General features: G+C 43.5%; 2 protein-coding genes across 2 annotated transcripts in view; both read left to right on the top strand.

Moving 5' to 3' along the window:
* Window positions 1-1,583: 1,583 nt before the first annotated feature.
* Window positions 1,584-7,177, top strand: LOC106581470 (extracellular calcium-sensing receptor). Its single transcript, XM_045704042.2, has 6 exons — window positions 1,584-1,908; window positions 2,207-2,507; window positions 2,965-3,753; window positions 3,872-4,099; window positions 4,518-4,641; window positions 4,781-7,177. The coding sequence occupies exons 1-6, from the start codon at window positions 1,643-1,645 to the stop codon at window positions 5,695-5,697; spliced, it is 2,625 nt and encodes an 874-aa protein (XP_045559998.1). The 5' UTR covers window positions 1,584-1,642; the 3' UTR covers window positions 5,698-7,177.
* A 7,749-nt stretch (window positions 7,178-14,926) lies between these two features.
* Window positions 14,927-18,074, top strand: part of LOC106596638 (extracellular calcium-sensing receptor-like) — a 7,978-nt gene continuing 4,830 nt past the window's right edge. The window contains exon 1 of the mRNA XM_082966122.1: window positions 14,927-15,141. Coding sequence (XP_082822248.1) covers window positions 14,938-15,141 — 204 coding nt within the window. The 5' untranslated portion in view covers window positions 14,927-14,937. The remainder of the gene's footprint in view (window positions 15,142-18,074) is intronic.

Raw genomic sequence — 18,074 nt, 5'->3', positions numbered from 1 at the left:
AGCATTTTATCGAACAAAACTACCAATAATGTTGTAGCTGGGACCCTTGGGATTGCAAACAGAGGACGATCTTCAAAGGTAAGTGATTTCTTTAATCGCTATTTGTGATTTTGTGAAGCCTGTGCTGGTTGAAAAAGATGTTGATGTGGGGCGCCTTCCTCAGACAATCGTATGGTATACTTTTGCCGTAAAGCCTTTTTGAAATCTGACAACGCAGTTAGATTAACAAGAAATTAAGCTTTTAAATGATGTAAGACACTTGTATGTTAATTCATGTTTAATATTACAAATATTTATTTGAATTGCGCGCCCTCCAATATCCCTGGAATTTGTCGACTAATTAACTCTAGGCAAGTCATTTAATAATAAAATATTTTTTACAAAGACGTCCTACCCCAGACAACACTGAGCCAATTGTGCGCCGCCCTATGGGACTCCCAATCACAGCCAGATGTGATATAGCCTGGAATCGAACCGGCGACAGTAGTGACACCTCTTGCGCTGAAATACAGGGCCTTAGCCCGCTGCGGCACTCAGGAGCCAAATAAACAACTGCCAGAAGTGGAAACAACTGGCAAAGGTTGGCTACTTTGAAGAACCTCAAATATAAAATATATTGTTTACAAAAATTTTAGGGGTTACTACACATGATTCCATATGTGTTATTTCATAGTTTTGATGTCTTCAATATTATTCTAAAATTTAGAAAATAGTCAAAATAAACAAAAAGCCTTGAATATATAGATGTGTCCAAACTTTGGACTGGTACTGTCTGTTGAAGTGAGTCAAATATGTTTGAAAACACTATGTTAAAGCACTGTGTGGGCTTGTCCCTAGGATTACCAAAAGACAAAGGGCTGGATCAGTGGTTCACCAATCAGAGCCTTGCAACAGTTACAAGTGGTGATGTGAATCAGTGGTTCACCAATCAGGGCCTTGCAACAGCAACAAGTGGTGATGTGAATGAGTGGTTCACCAATCAGGGCCTTCTTTGCGACCTTCAGGTTACGTCCCCGGGACAAACCAGGAGCTAGACCTTGTCTATGATGAGAGAGGGAGTTGGGATACTGACAGAGGCTGGCCTATGTTGTTAATATGAGCAAATAGTGGATAGATAAGTGCAGACGTCTGACATTGTGGAAATGAAAATGTATATGTGTCATGCTTTTCCAGATGTTTTTTTGGGGATGACAATTTCAACACACATGTAAAATAATAAAACAATGAATTATTTATTTCAATACCATACTTGTTCTATTGTTTTATGTATGTGTTTAAACTGTCATACACACAAATACATGTGAAGGCATGACAGATATTATTTTGTACTATTTCTTGTTTGAAATAAAATGTAATTGTTCTATTGTTTTATGTATGAGTTTATAATGTCATACAAAAAAAACCTATGGGAAAGCAAGACTGATATGATGTTTTATATCCACAATGTCAGAAGCCTGCACTTATCTATCCACTGCTTGCTCATAATAGCAGCATATCCCAGCCTCTGTCAATATCCCACCTCCTTCTCTCATCCTGTACTCCGGGGACACAATAAACACTAGAACCACATCCCACTCGTTGAGAGGGAGTGTATGGGCAGTTCCAGCGTCTTAGGGGGCATTTTCACCTCTACAAAAGAGGAATGCTTCTATCTGCCCTTTCAGACACAGCTGCCCTGCTGAAGAGTGGTATGGCACTGAGAACAGACGTGGTTCTCCGGCTGCTGGTGGTGGTGATGAGGGGTATGGCTGCTCCAGCCACAATCTGCTCTCTGCTGGGCCAACCCGCTCTGCCTCTCCTATCTGCTGAGGGGGACATCAACATTGGAGCAGTGTTCGGTCTACATAGGAATGCCCTCTTCAAGGTCCATCCGTTCACCTCCAGACCAGAGAAAACACCCTGTATCAGGTAGGTGTTGAAAAACAATTGTCTGTGGGAACTTTAAGCTGTTTGGGAATATTTCTCATCAGGATAGATTTTTTTTAGTCTCTCTCTGAAATTAGGCACAGTGCTTAATAACACTATTGTAGATGATCTGTGAATTTATTTTTGGACAAAACAAGTATACAAATTGTTTCTGTTATACTAAACACAATACTCAACAAATCTCGACTGAGTATATCAGTTTTGCTGGCATATGTGATTGTGGCATATGAGGTTCCTGGCGTCAAATAACTCAGTTTTTTGGTTTGTTACCACTATCCAGTTTCAACCCACGTGAGTTCCAGTTTGCACAGACCCTGATCTTTGCCCTGGAGGAGATCAACAACAGCAGTGATCTGCTGCCAGGGCTGTCTCTGGGTTACCAGGTCTATGACTCCTGTAGCTCTGCCACCCTGGCCATCCACTCAGCCTTGGCCCTGATGAACAGCCCTGGGCCTGAGGACAGCCTGGGAGACCCCTCCTCCTGCTCCAGATCTCCAGCCGTGTTGGGCATTGTAGGGGAGTCAAGCTCCACATCCTCCATCGGAATATCATCCCTGGTTGGACCATTCAGCATCCCTGTGGTGAGACACCTTCTGGTTTTGGCTCTTTAGAGGTAGAATAGTCAGTGTCAGCTATGTATGAAAGATCAACTCAAATCTTCCCTTCTGGTTTTGGCTCTTTAGAGGTAGAATAGTCAGTGTCAGCTATGTATGAAAGATCAACTCAAATCTTCCCTTCTGGTTTTGGCTCTTTAGAGGTAGAATAGTCAGTGTCAGCTATGTATGAAAGATCAACTCAAATCTTCCCTTCTGGTTTTGGCTCTTTAGAGGTAGAATAGTCAATGTCAGCTATGTATGAAAGATCAACTCAAATCTTCCCTTCTGGTTTTGGCTCTTTAGAGGTAGAATAGTCAATGTCAGCTATGTATGAAAGATCAACTCAAATCTTCCCTTCTGGTTTTGGCTCTTTAGAGGTAGAATAGTCAGTGTCAGCTATGTATGAAAGATCAACTCAAATCTTCCCTTTTCTTCCACACAGATCAGCCACTTCGCCACCTGTGCATGTCTGAGTAACAGAAAGGAGTTCCCATCCTTCTTCAGAACCATCCCCAGTGACTTCTACCAGAGTAGAGCCCTGGCAAAGCTGGTCAAACACTTTGGATGGAACTGGGTGGGAGTGGTGAACAGCAACAATGACTATGGAAACAATGGCATTGCCACATTCATGGAGGCAGCGTGGCATGAAGGGGTCTGTGTAGAGTACCAAGAGTCCATCCATCGCACAGACTCCCGAGAGAAGCTCCTGGAAGTCGTCAGGGTGATCCGGAGGGCCACAGCCAGGGTGGTGGTACTGTTCTTGACCTTGGGGGACCTCATCCCCCTGTTGAATGAGCTGGCCCTGGAGGGAGACCCTGGGCTGCAGTGGGTGGGCAGCGAGTCCTGGATCACAGCCAGGCTGCTGGCGGATAACAAGGCCTACGGCTTCCTGAGGGGGGCGGTGGGCTTTGCCATCAGGAATGCCAGACTGGATGGTCTGGAGGGGTTCCTAGACAAGGTGCACCCCTCCCAGGCGCCAGACAACACCCTGCTCAGGGAGTTCTGGGAGACTGTGTTCCAATGCTCCTTCGAGGGGGTCAGCAGCACGCTGTGCACAGGAACAGAGAGCTTAGCAAAGCTGAAGAACCAATACACTGATGTGTCAGAGCTGAGAATATCCAGTAAAGTGTACACAGCTGTGTATGCCATTGCACACGCTCTACACAACCTACTGACAGACTTAAAGAATGACACAGACAGCGGTAACAGACCAGTCTACACATCACAGCAGGTGAGCAAGCTCCAGATTCAAAAAAAAAAAAGACATATCATATGAATCATCCCACTCTCTCTGTGTCTCTCTGTCTCTCTGTCTGTCTGTGTGTCTCTCTCTCCATGTTGTTGAGCAGGTGCTACAGTACCTGAAGAAGGTGAGGTTTAGAGTAAAGACAGGAGAGGAGATCTGGTTTGATGCTAACGGAGATGTGGTGGCGTGCTACGACCTAGTGAACTGGCAGCAGGAGGAGGATGGGACCCTGCAGTTCCATGCTGTGGGGCTGTATGATTCCTCGATGCCCCCTGAACAGCGCTTTACCTTCAACCAGGGAAAACTGGTCTGGGCAGGGGGCCAGGCAGAGGTACGACTAAATACATCTTGACTATGTTGCAAAAGCATAACACATGCAAACCTCAAACCACTGCAAATGTAAAACATGCATTCCATAATGTATACATAATCCACATAGTCTATCTCAATTGTCTTGTTTTGTAGCTTTCCCTGATGCTCAGTTAGCTTTGCCTGTGGCTCAGTTGGTAGGGCATGGTGTGTGCAATGCCAGGGTTGTGGGGTCAATTCCCATGGGGGCACAGTACAAAATAAATGCATGAAATGAAATGTATGCATTCACTACTGTAAGTCGCTCTGGGTAAGAGTGTCTGATAAATGACTAAAATGTATTGGTAATATAACTTCCACAACTAGTAACATAAAATAATTTCTGCATGTTTAATTATATAAAATACACCAATATTCAGATGTGTTGTTTTTCTCTACAGGCACCTGCAGCAGTGTGCAGTGAGAGCTGTCCCACAGGCACTCGTAAGGCTGTACAGAAAGGAAAGCCTGTATGCTGTTATGACTGTGTACCATGTGCGGAGGGAGAGATCAGCAATATCACAGGTGATATATAATGCATTTAGGGCTACCTACAATACTTTCAAGCTCTGTCACTGCCCAATAGGACTAATAGATATCAAAAAACAAATGTCACGGTGACACACTGATTCATGGAATGAATGACGTTCTAATCTCCTTACAGATTCTAACGGCTGCTATCGATGTGACTTGGAGTATTGGTCAAATGAAAAAAGGGACCGCTGTGTGTTGAAACCAGTTGAATTCCTCTCCTATGAAGAAATCATTGGCATAGTTCTGGTATTTTTCTCCTTACTGGGGTCTGGTGTTACTACTCTGGTAGCTGTTGTGTTTTCAATTCATAAGGACACCCCCATCGTCAGGGCCAACAACTCTGAGCTGAGCTTCCTGCTGCTTTTCTCCTTGACTCTGTGTTTTCTGTGTTCTCTTACTTTCATTGGCCGGCCCTCTGAGTGGTCCTGTATGCTGCGTCACACAGCGTTTGGGATCACCTTCGTCCTCTGCATCTCTTGTGTTCTGGGGAAAACAATAGTGGTGTTGATGGCCTTCAGGGCTACACTTCCAGCCAGTAATGTCATGAAATGGTTTGGTCCTCCACAGCAGAGACTCAGTGTTCTGGCTTTCACTCTCATACAGGTCCTGATCTGTGTTCTTTGGTTAACAGTCTCCCCTCCTTTCCCCTACAAGAACATGAAGACCTATAAGGAAAAGATCATTCTAGAGTGTGATGTGGGTTCAGCTATTGGTTTCTGGGCTGTGTTGGGGTATATAGGACTCCTGGCTGTCTTGTGCTTTGTGCTGGCTTTTCTGGCTCGAAAGCTGCCTGATAACTTCAATGAGGCCAAATTCATCACCTTCAGCATGCTCATATTCTGTGCAGTCTGGATCACCTTTATCCCAGCTTATGTCAGCTCTCCTGGGAAGTTCACTGTAGCTGTGGAGATCTTTGCTATTCTGGCCTCCAGTTTTGGTTTACTTTTCTGCATATTTGCTCCTAAATGTTTCATTATATTGCTGAGGCCAGAGCAAAACACCAAGAAACATATGATGGGGAAGACATCCAATGACACACGATATTAAAGAAACATATTTTGGGAAAGGCCTTTAGGATGAATACTGACCATTGGCCTATTCAAAGTCTTTCTATAATAAATACGGACACATCATTTCAAAGTCAGTCATGGGTTAACCTCATCCCCAGACTCAATTGATACCAAAAAATGGAGCCTGGAAACACTGTGCAAAGAAGTGTTACTTGAAAGGGGAAGGGTTCAAATCAAGGCAGGAGAGAGAGATCCTGCTACAGTTTGACTTTGAAAAATGCAGACAATCTCACAATGATCATATTTCTTTTAGGAAGCCCCAACTGATTCTGTTTGGGCATATTTATTTTTTTATTATTTTCACCTTTTTTTTGTCAGGTAGGCTAGTTGAGAACAAGTTCTCATTTACAACTGCGACCTGGCCAATACAAAGCAAAGCAGTTCGACACAAACAACAACACAGAGTTACACATGGAATAAACAAGCATGGAGTCAACAATATAATAGAAAAGGTCTATATACAGTGTGTGCAAATGAGGTAGGTGAAGGGAGGTAAGGCAATAAATAGGCCATAGTGGCGAAATAATTACAATATAGCAATTAAACATTGGAGTGATATATGTGCAGAAGATGAGTGTGCAAGTAGAGATACTGGGGTGCAATGGAGCAAAATATGAAGTTTACATGTGAGAACTAGGTGCATACTTTCTGAATTCCCGAACTCACTTCCTTGTTTAGCCTAATTCGTTTGTAGAGGGAAGGTTCTAAGGGTTTTGTTGGACGGTGATGGACTGAGATATCAGCCAATGTAAATCCGCTCCTGCCATGGGCTCCATTCCTGTCTCTTTATGAGACATTGTGAGAGACGGTTCAAAGGAGAAAGAGCCGGCTGGTGTACCAGATCTGTCATGGTTACATGGATGTTCAATAAGTCCAATAAGTCCTGAACACACATCCAACAGCACATTATGCCAAGTGGCCATATCTACATATGTGTAGTCGCACATTATGAGAGTCAAGACAATAATGAAGCAGAAAGAAAATATATTTTTTTGACATAGCCTATGTTTCTCACTGCTCTACTCCAGTGGCCACTGACAGCCTGGTGTGCTTCCACAGGACCCCTCAGTGACCCCCTCAGTGACTGCTGCTGTCCAGGTCCAGATCAGGAGCCTACACACAAGCCCCTTATTGAGCCTCTGTCTCACAGGCCTGCTCTGGACAAGCATGGTCTACTATCTCATCAAAAACAACATTGACTTCTTAAACCTCTCCTCATAGGCCTCTGGGCCACAACCCAATGTGTGTCATTACACCAATGGGCATGTGGCATTCATACCACCATCAACACAAAGCAAGGTCTCAGTGAAATGTGTTATAATGAATATATGTCTGTACTGCATGTATCGTGTAATGTATTGGCTACCCTTCATGTAATATTACAGTGATTGTCATAAACAGTTCAGCTGTCTAATATCTCTGGATCTTCAGTCTTACTTGAATTATCACAATGCTAGAGAAAGACAAAAATAAATTTAAAAACTAGGATGGTCATTTTCTATGAATTGTGTGACTTGCTTCAGCTGGCCAATTGTATCTGTATGGTGTAGTGGCAGTAGTAGGATCAATAGTAATAGTAAATCTATTCAAATCAAATTGTATTAGTCACATGCGCTGAATCCAACTGGTCTGGACCTTACAGTGAAATGCTTACTTACGAGCCCCTAACCAACAATGCAGTTTAAAAAAATACATCTAAAGAATAAGAGATAAAATGTACAAGTAATTAAAGAGCAGCAGTAAAATAACAATAGTGAGACTATATACAGGGGGGTACCGGTACAGAGTCAATGTGCGTCAACGGTTAGTTGAGGAGATATGTGCATGTACCGTAATTTCCGGACTATTAAGCGCACCTGAATATAAGCCGCACCCACTGAATTGAAATGTTTTATTTATTTTGAACATAAATAAGCCGCACATATCTATAAACCGCAGGTGCCTACCGGTACATTGAAACAAATGAACTTTACACAGGCTTTAACAAAATACGGCTTGTAACAAAAATAAATAGGCTTTAATGAAACACGGCTTGTAACAAAAATAAATAGGCTTTAACGAAACACGGCTTGTAACAAAAAAATAAAAAATTAGCAGTAAGCTTTAGTTGTCTTTTTGCACTGAGTCAATTACTTACTCTGCTGTTTCCAACGTCTTATCATCGACTCATTAAGACCAAGCTCCCGTGCAGCAGCTCTATTTCCTTTTCCAACAACCAGATCAATCGCCTTCAACTTGAAAGCTGCATCATATGCATTTCTCCGTGTCTTTGCCATGATGAGGGTGACAAAATGACTACCATAATCAGAATGATGGGAAGTTTGAGAGCGCTCGATTTAATCTAAACAGTAAACAAAAAAGTTGTTTGACCTTAACCCGTTCGGCAATTTCATTGGTCTAATGAAAGCTTCATGCCGCCAAAAAACTGAGCACGTCACAGAATGTGTTTTTTTTTTGAAAAAAAAAAATGAAAGCGGGAAAAATCCATGTATTAGCCGCGTCATTGTTTAAGCCGCGAGGATCAAAGCCTGGGAAAAACGTTGCGGCTTATAGTCCGGAATTTACGGTAGGTAAAGTTATTAAAGTGACTATGCATAGATGATGACAACAGAGAGTAGCAACGATGTAAAAAAGGGTTCTCCTATGGAGACAGACAAAGAACACTTTTGGAACTAAATTTTTTCCTGTGAGAATTAGGAGGAGGAGTAGAACTGGTAGTAGTAGTAAGCCTAGTGGTAGTAGTAGTAGCTGCAGTAATAGTAGTGGTAGTAGTGGTAGTGGTAGTATGCCTAGTGGTAGTAGCAGTTGTAGTAGGCCTAGTAGTAGTGGTAGTGGTAGTGGTAGTAGGCCTAGTGGTAGTGGTAGTGGTAGTAGTACTAGGCCTAGTGGTAGTAGTAGTGGAAGTAGGCCTAGTGGTAGTATTAGTGGTAGTGGTAGTAGTAGTGGTAGTGGTAGTTGTGGTAGTAGTACTAGGACTAGTGTTGGTAGTAGTGGTAGTAAGCCCAGTGGTAGTGGAAGTAGGCGTAGTGGTTGTGGTAGTTGTGGTAGTGGTTGTAGTACTAGGAATAGTGGTAGTAGTAGTGGTAGTAGTAGGCCTAGTGGTAGTAGTTGTAGCAGAATAAGTGGAAGTAGTGGTAGGCCTAGTAGTAATAGTAGTAGTAGTGGTAGTAGTAGTAGGCCTAGTGGTAGTAGTAGTAATAATAGATAGGCCTAGTTGTAGTAGTGGTAGTAGGCCTAGTGGTAGTAATAGTACTGGTAGGCCTAGTGGAAATACTTGTAGCAGTTGTAGTGGTAGGCCTAGAGAAATAGTTGTATTAGTAGTAGTAGTAGTGGTAGTAGGCCAAGTGGTAGTGGTAGTAGTGGTAGTAGTGGTAGTAGTGGTAGTGGTAGTAGTAGTAGTAGTAGTAGTGGTGGTAGTGGTAGTGGTAGTAGTAGTGGTAGTAGGCCTAGTGGTAGTGGTAGTAGTGGTATTAGGCCTAGTGGTAGTAGTAGTGGTAGTGGGCCTAGTGGAAGGAGTAGTGGTAGTAGTAGTAGTGGTAGTAGTAGTGGTAGTGGTAATAGTAGTAGTGGTAGTAGGCCTAGTGGTAGTGGTAGTAGTGGTATTAGTCCTAGTGGTAGCAGTAGTGGTAGTGGGCCTAGTGGTAGGAGTAGTGGTAGTAGTAAAGGTAGTGGTAGTAGTGGTAGTGATAGTAGTAACGGTAGTGGTAGTAAATCAAATCAAATGTATTTATATAGCCCTTTGTACATCAGCTGATATCTCAAAGTGCTGTACAGAAACCCAGCCTAAAACCCCAAACAGCAAGCAATGCATGTGAAAGAAGCACGGTGGCTAGGAAAAACTCCCTAGGAAAAACTCCCTAGAAAGGCCAAAAACCTAGGAAGAAACCTAGAGAGGAACCAGGCTATAAGGGGTGTCCAGTCCTCTTCTGGCTGTGCAGGGTGGATATTATAACGGAACATGGTCAAGATGTTAAAATGTTAAAATGTTCATAAATGACCAGCATGGTCAAATAATAATAATCATAGTAGTTGTCGAGGGTGCAACAAGCACGTCCGGTGAACAGGTCAGGGTTCCATAGCCGCAGGCAGAACAGTTGAAACTGGAGCAGCAGCACGGCCAGGTGGACTGGGGACAGCAAGGAGTCATCATACCAGGTAGTCCTGAGGCATGGTCCTAGGGCTCAGGTCCTCCGAGAGAAAGACAGAAAGAGAGAAAGAGAGAATTAGAGAGAGCATATTTAAATTCACACAGGACACCGGATAAGATAAGAGAAATACTCCAGATATAACAGACTGACCCTAGCCCCCCGACACATAAACTACTGCAGCATAAATACTGGAGGCTGAGACAGGAGGGATCAGAAGACACTGTGGCCCCATCCGATGATACCCCCGGACAGGGCCAAACAGGCAGGATATAACCCCACCCACTTTGCCAAAGCACAGCCCCCACACCACTAGAGGGATGTCTCCAACCACCAACTTACCGTCCAAGACAAGGCCGAGTATAGCCCACAACGATCTCCGCCATGGCACAACCCAAGGGGGGGGCGCCAACCCAGACAGGAAAACCACGTCAGTGACTCAACCCACTCAAGTGACGCACCCCTCCCATGGACGGCATGGAAGAACACCAGTAAGCCAGTGACTCAGCCCCTGTAAAAGGGTTAGAGGCAGAGAATCCCAGTGGAAAGAGGGGAACCGGCAAGGCAGAGACAGCAAGGGCGGTTCGTTGCTCCAGCCTTTCCGTTCACCTTCACACTTGTCGTGACGTTGTATTAGTTAATGTGACGACTGTTGCTCATCGAATGATTAACGGTTTATAATTGCGTGATTAAATGAATTAAGTAATGAATCAAGCAATTATTAACTCATCAACCTGGGGCACCATGGGAACAGTATTTTGATTGAGTTTCTATTTCCCAAATTAACTCAAAGGATATCAGAATATCGATTTTACAACAGTCGCTAAATTAATCAATTTCCTCTACAGTCTCATTCTGAACGTCGCATAATCCGGGAATCTGCACGGACCCGGGCTTCACCCATGAGTTTACCACACCAATCTTAGTTGATTATTTATTTACTAGCAAGCTAAAATGATGATAAAAATACACATACACAAAACACAGTCTAGCTATTGATTAGGACTTAGTATAACGGGCCAACACACTATGGCGCGTGTTACCCAAAATGGGGATTTAAAAGAGAGAGAAACCAAGAAAGTACACGAGAGAAATATACATTTGGGTTCATTTGTCAGCCATGCTTATTTAAACCTAGCATTGCCCCGAACTGCCGCTCTTATGGGTCAGAATATAATGATGTAATTACGTGTTGCAGGTCTCAGGTGGGAAGCTCCGCGTGGGTCGTTTAGGCTTCTCAATGACGCACTTCTCCGGTGCAACTCTCTGGTTGTCCTCACGATGTCAGTGTCCTTCTTGGCTTAGTGGTCTGATCCCTCGCGGTCTTCTGAGGACAGACAGCTCTGTAGCTCAGAGCTCACAGCTTCGGACTCGAACGGTGTATATACCACGATTCAATGAAGAGTGGAGGCTGGGTGGTTCAGCTTGAATTCACCTGCTTAGACACAGCTACTCGTCCATAGCTCGTGTAGAAAAATATTTCTTTGTCTTCACCTTGTGTTTCGTTTTGGGGTTCGTTGACTTTGTTAGACCTTCGCTGCAGCTTGGGGTCAATTAGTCTCCTATGTTAATTCTTCACTCTCCTGTCTTATACCCTCGGGTCAGAAGTAGGCGTAACCGCCTTTAGGGCAATTCTCTGGGCGGACCAAGTTAAGGGGCAAGGCCTAGATTTGACTAAAATCCTATTTTAGACACTACCTTCACATCTCATCTTTACCAAAACATTCTCTTTGATTTGGATATTTTCCACACAACTTACAATGTATAAACATCAGGCATATACTGGGAAAACTCTTAAAGGTACAATGTTTTCATAATAACGTCATCTCTTAACCTTTAATAACAATTCAAAAGTTACATACATTTTCATATTCCACCTCTCGTCATGACCACCGTTGTGGCTGACGGAAACCATTGTTCCAAAGTCCCTTTTATTGCATGTTTAATGTTCTGAGGCCAGAATTCCATTGTGAGGACAAAGGAATTTCTCTGTGGCCTAAGGTTTATTATGGCGTGAGGGGTCATAAAACCCCCACATCTTCAGACCCCTAGATCTCTCCTCCTCTGTTGGGGTTTTGGGAGATAATCTGTAGGGTGGTGGTCTCCTGTACCCTGACCTGATCAGGACAGTCATGACACACTCCTGGGCCAGACTATATTTAATCATAGGACCTACTGAAGAGATAAGTCTTCAGTAAAGACTTAAAGGTTGAGACTGAGTCTGCGTCTCTCACTTGGTAGGCAGACCATTCCATAAAAATGGAGCTCTATAGGAGAAAGCCCTACCTCCAGCCGTTTGCTTGGAAATTCTAGGGACAATTAGGAGGCCTGCGTCTTGTGACCGTAGCGTACGTGTAGGTATGTACGGCAGGACCAAATCGGAAAGATAGGTAGGAGCAAGCCCATGTAATGCTTTGTAGGTTAGCAGTAAAACCTTGAAATCAGCCCTTGCCTTAACAGGAAGCCAGTGTAGGGAGGCTAGCACTGGAGTAATATGATCACATTTTTTGGTTCTAGTCAGGATTCTAGCAGCCGTATTTAGCACTAACTGAAGTTTGTTTAGTGCTTTATCCGGGTAGCCGGAAAGTAGAGCATTGCAGTAGTCCAGCCTAGAAGTAACAAAAGCATGGATTAATTTTTCTGCATCATTTTTGGACATAAAGTTTCTGATTTTTGCAATGTTACGTAGATGGAAAAAAGCTGTCCTTGAAACAGTCTTGATATGTTCTTCAAAAGAGAGATCAGGGTCCAGAGTAACGCCGAGGTCCTTCACAGTTTTATTTGAGACGACTGTACAACCATCCAGATTAATTGTCAGATTCAACAGAAGATCTCTTTGTTTCTTGCGACCTAGAACAAGCATCTCTGTTTTGTCCGAGTTTAAAAGTTGAAAGTTTGCAGCCATCCACTTCTTTATGTCTGAAACACAGGCTTCTAGCGAGGGCAATTTTGGGGCTTCACCATGTTTCATTGAAATGTAGAGCTGTGTGTCGTCCGCATAGCAGTGAAATTTAACATTATGTTTTCGAATGACATCCCCAAGAGGTAAAATATATAGTGAAAACAATAGTGGTCCTAAAACGGAACCTTGAGGAACACCGAAATTTACAATTGATTTGTCAGAGGACAAACCATTCACAGAGACAAACTGATATCTTTCCGACAGATAAGATCTAAACCAGGCCAGAACTTGTCCATGTAGACCAATTTGGGTTTCCAATCTCTCCAAAAGAATGTGGTGATCGATGGTATCAAAAGCGGCACTAAGATCTAGGAGCACGAGGACAGATGCAGAGCCTCGGTCTGACGTCATTAAAAGGTCATTTACCACCTTCACAAGTGCAGTCTCAGTGCTATGATGGGGTCTAAAACCAGACTGAAGCGTTTCGTATACATTGTTTGTCTTCAGGAAGGCAGTGAGTTGCTGTGCAACAGCTTTTTCTAAAATTTTTGAGAGGAATGGAAGATTCGATATAGGCCGATAGTTTTTTATAATTTCTGGATCAAGATTCGGCTTTTTCAAGAGAGGCTTTATTACTGCCACTTTTAGTGAGCTTGGTACACATCCGGTGGATAGAGAGTCGTTTATTATGTTCAACATAGGAGGGCCAAGCACAGGAAGCAGCTCTTTCAGTAGTTTAGTTGGAATAGGGTCCAGTATGCAGCTTGAGGGTTTGGAGGCCATGATTATTTTCATCATTGTGTCAAGAGATATAGTACTAAAACACTTTAGTATCTCCCTTGATCCTAGGTCCTGGCAGAGTTGTGTAGACTCAGGACAATGGAGCTTTGGAGGAATACCCAGATTTAAAGAGGAGTCTGTAATTTGCTTTCTAATGATCATGATCTTTTCCTTAAAGAAGTTCATAAATGTATTACTGCTGAAGTGAAAGCCATCCTCCATTTGCGAAGGCTGCTTTTTAGTTAGCTTTGCGACAGTATCAAAAAGAAATTTCGTATTGTTCTTATTTTCCTCAATTAAGTTGGAAAAATAGGATGATCGAGCAGCAGTGAGGGCTCTTCGATACTACACGGTACTGTCTTTCCAAGCTAGTCGGAAGACTTCCAGTTTGGGAGCTAGTTTCTTATGACAGATGTTTTTAGGGGTGCAACTGCATCTAGGGTATTGCGCAAGGTTAAATTGAGTTCCTCGGTTAGGTGGTTAACTGATTTTTGTCCTCTGACGTCCTTGGGTAGGCAGAGGGAGTCTGGAAGGGCATCAAGGAATCTTTGGGTTGTCTGAGAATTTATAGCACGACTTTTAATGCTCCTTGTTTGGGGTCTGAGCAGATTATTTGTTGCGATTGCAAACGTAATAAAATGGTGGTCCGATAGTCCAGGATTATGAGGAAAAACATTAAGATCCACAACATTTATTCCATGGGACAAAACTAGGTCCAGAGTATGACTGTGGCAGTGAGTAGGTCCAGAGACATGTTGGACAAAACCCACTGAGTCGATGATGGCTCCAAAAGCCTTTTGGAGTGGGTCTGTGGACTTTTCCATGTGAATGTTAAAGTCACCAAAAATTAGAATATTATCTGCTATGACTACAAGATCCGATAGGAATTCAGGGAACTCAGTGAGGAACACTGCATATGGCCCAGGAGGCCTGTAAACAGTCGATATAAAAAGTGAGTGAGTAGGCTGCATAGATTTCATGACTAGAAGCTCAAAAGACGAAAACGTCATTGTTTTTTTTTTTTTGTAAATTGAAATTTGCTATCGTAAATGTTAGCAACACCTCCGCCTTTGCCGGATGCACGGGGGTATGGTCACTAGTGTAACCAGGGGGTGAGGCCTCATTTAACACAGTAAATTCATCAGGCTTAAGCCATGTTTCAGTCAGGCCAATCACATCAAGATTATGATCAGTGATTTGTTAATTGACTATAACTGCCTTGGAAGTGAGGGATCTAACATTAAGTAACCCAATTTTGAGATGTGAGGTATCACAATCTCTTTCAATAATGGCAGGAATGGAGGAGGTCTTTATACTAGTGAGATTGCTAAAGCGAACACCGCCATTTTTAATTTTGCCCAACCTAGATCGAGGCACAGACACGGTCTCAATGGGGAAAGCTGAGCTGACTACGCTGACTGTGCTAGTGGCAGACTCCACTAAGCTGGCAGGCTGGCTAACAGCCTGCTGCCTGGCCTGCACCCTATTTCATTGTGGAGCTAGAGGAGTTAGAGCCCTGTCTATGTTTGTAGATAAGATGAGAGCACCCCTCCAGCTAGGATGGAGTCCGTCACTCCTCAACAGGCCAGGCTTGGTCCTGTTTGTGGGTGAGTCCCAGAAAGAGGGCCAATTATCTACAAATTCTATCTTTTGGGAGGGGCAGAAAACAGTTTTCAACCAGCGATTGAGTTGTGAGACTCTGCTGTAGAGCTCATCACTCCCCCTAACTGGGAGGGGGCCAGAGACAATTAATCGATGCCGACACATCTTTCTAGCTGATTTACACGCTGAAGCTATGTTGCGCTTGGTGACCTCTGACTGTTTCATCCTAACATCGTTGGTGCCGACGTGGATAACAATATCTCTATACTCTCTACACTCGCCAGTTTTAGCCTTAGCCAGCACCATCTTCAGATTAGCCTTAACGTCGGTAGCCCTGGCCCCTGGTAAACAGTGTATGATCGCTGGATGATTCGTTTTAAGTCTAATACTGCGGGTAATGGAGTCGCCAATGACTAGGGTTTTCAATTTGTCAGAGCTAATGGTGGGAGCCGTCGGCGTCTCAGACCCCACAACGGGAGGAGTAGAGACCAGAGAAGTCTCGGCCTCCGACTCCGACTCGCTTAATGGGGAGAACCGGTTGAAAGTTTCTGTCGGCTGAATAAGCAACACCGGTTGAGCATTCCTACAGCGTTTCCCTCCAGAAGCCATGAGAAAGTTGTCCGGCTGCAGGGACCGTGCGAGGGGGTTTATACTAACGTTACTATCTGTACTTACTGGTGCCACAGACGCTGTTTCATCCTTTCCTACACTGAAATTGCCCTTGCCTAACGATTGCGTCTGAAGCTGGGCTTGCAGCACAGCTATCCTTGCCGTAAGGTGATCGTTCTCCTGTATATTATAAGTACAACGACTGCAATTAGAAGGCATCATGTTAATGTTACTTAGCTTCGGCTGTTTGAAGTCCTGACGAACGATGTCCAGATAAAACCTCCGGGGTGAAAAAGTTGAATGAAAAAAAAGTAGTACTAGTAGTGGTAGTGACAGTAGGCCTAGTGGTAGTAGGCCTAATGGTAGTAGTAGTGGTAGTAGTGGTAGTGGGCCTAGTAGAAGTAGTAGAAGGAGTAGTAGTGGAAGTAGGCCTAGTAGTAGTAGTAGTAGTAGTAGTAGTAGTAGTAGGCCTAGTAGTAGTGGTAGTAGTGGTATTAGGCCTAGTGGTAGTAGTAGTAGTAGTAGTGGTAGTGGTAGGCCTAGACGTAATAGTTGAAGTAGTAGTGGTAGTAGTAGTAGTGGTAGTAGGCCTAGTGGTAGTAGTAGTAGTGGTAATAGGCCTAGTAGTGGTAGTGGTGGTAGTAGGCATAGTGGTAGTAGTACAAGTGGTAGTAGGTCTAGTGGTTGTGGTAGTAGTGGTAGTAGTAGCCCTAGTGGTAGTAGTAGTAGTACTAGTAGTAGTGGTTGGTCTAGAAGTAATCGTTGTAGTAGTAGTGGTATTTGTAGTAGTGGTAGTAGGCCTAGTGGTAGTAGTAGTATTGGTAGTGGCCTAGTGGCAGTAGTAGTAGTAGTGGTAGGCTTAGTGGTGATAGTTGTAGTAGTAGAGGTAGTAGTCTTCAACAAGTTTTGAAAAGAAAAACAGAACATTCTGCTCCATCGCACTAATTTGTATAGAGCAATGATGCCAAGTACAGTTGAAGTTGGACGACCTCCACAAGTCTGGTTCATGCCATGGAGCAATTTCCAAGCGCCTGAAGGTACCACGTTCATCTGTACAAACAATAGTTTGCAACTAAAAACACCGTGGGGCCACGCAGCCGTATTTCCGCTGAGGAAGGAGACGTGTTCTGTCTCCTAGAGATGAACGTACTTTGGTGCGAAAATAGTGAAAATCAATCCCAGAACAACAGCAAAGGACCTTGTGAAGATGCTGGAGGAAACAGGTACAAACGTATTTATATCGACAGTAAAATTAGTCTTCTATTGACATAACCTGAAAGGTTGCTCAGCAAAGAAGAAGCCACTGCTCCAAAGCCGCCATAAAAAAAACAGACTACGGTTTGCAACTGCACATGGGAACAAAGATCGTACTTTTTGGAGGAATGTCCTCTGGTCTGATGAAACAGAAATAGAACTGTTTGGCCATAATGACCATCGTTATGTTTGGAGGAAAAAGGGTACGCTTGCAAGCCGAAGAACACCATCTCAACCGTGATGCACGGGGATGGCAGCATTATGTTGTGTGGGTGCTTTACTGCGGATGGGACTGGTGCACTTCACAAAATAGATGGCATGATGAGGACGGAAAATTATGTGGATATATTGAAGCAACATCTCAAGACATAAGTCAGGAAGTTAAAGCTTGGTGTCACGACTTCCGCCAAAGTCGGTCCCTCTCCTTGTTCGGGTGGCGTTCGGCGTCACCGGTCTTCTAGCCATCGCTGCTCCACCTTTCATTTTCCTTTTGTTTTATCTTGTTTTCTGCACTCCTGGTTTACATCTCCTCATAATTACTATGTGTATTTAGCCCTCTGTTCCCTCAATGTCTGTGAGGGGTATTGTTTATTGTCAAGGTTGGCACGCTTCCAGCTGGTTTGCGCCGGGTTTTGTACCCATGCTTTGTGGCAGCCGGAACTTTGTACAAGGTTTGTTATACTTTGTGCTGCTTCACTTGTTCTTTGGGCATTTTGTTTTTGTGACGTGGTTGTGTATGTTCTAATAATTGCCTCAGTAAAGTGCTTTGTCCACTCATCTCTGCTATCCTGCACCTGACTTCCATGCACCAGCTACACCCACCGTTTGACACTTGGTCACAAATGGGAATTTATTGAAAGAAATAAAAGCTGAATAAATCATTCTCTCTACTATTATTCTGACATTTCACATTCTTAAACTAAAGTGGTAATCCTAACTGACCTAAGACAGTGAATTTTTACTAGTATTAAACATCAGGAATTGTGATAAACTGAGTTTAAATGTATTTGGCTAAGGTGTATGTAAACTTCAACTGTACCTTACCAGGGAACGTGTAAACTC

This window comes from Salmo salar, chromosome 20 (genome assembly GCF_965601325.2).
Source record: "Salmo salar chromosome 20, fSalSal1, whole genome shotgun sequence".
Taxonomy (NCBI): Eukaryota; Metazoa; Chordata; class Actinopteri; order Salmoniformes; family Salmonidae; genus Salmo; species Salmo salar.
The sequence above is the reverse complement of the archived record's forward strand: the minus strand, read 5'-3'. Positions and strand labels throughout refer to the sequence as shown.

Excerpts from the sequence above, each read along its gene's own strand:
- LOC106581470 (XM_045704042.2), top strand. The coding sequence starts at position 1,643 with ATGCTTCTATCTGCCCTTTCAGACACAGCTGCCCTGCTGAAGAGTGGT. Across the intron at positions 2,508-2,964 it reads GACCATTCAGCATCCCTGTG|ATCAGCCACTTCGCCACCTG; the intron begins GTGAGACACCTT and ends TCTTCCACACAG. Across the intron at positions 3,754-3,871 it reads CAGTCTACACATCACAGCAG|GTGCTACAGTACCTGAAGAA; the intron begins GTGAGCAAGCTC and ends GTTGTTGAGCAG.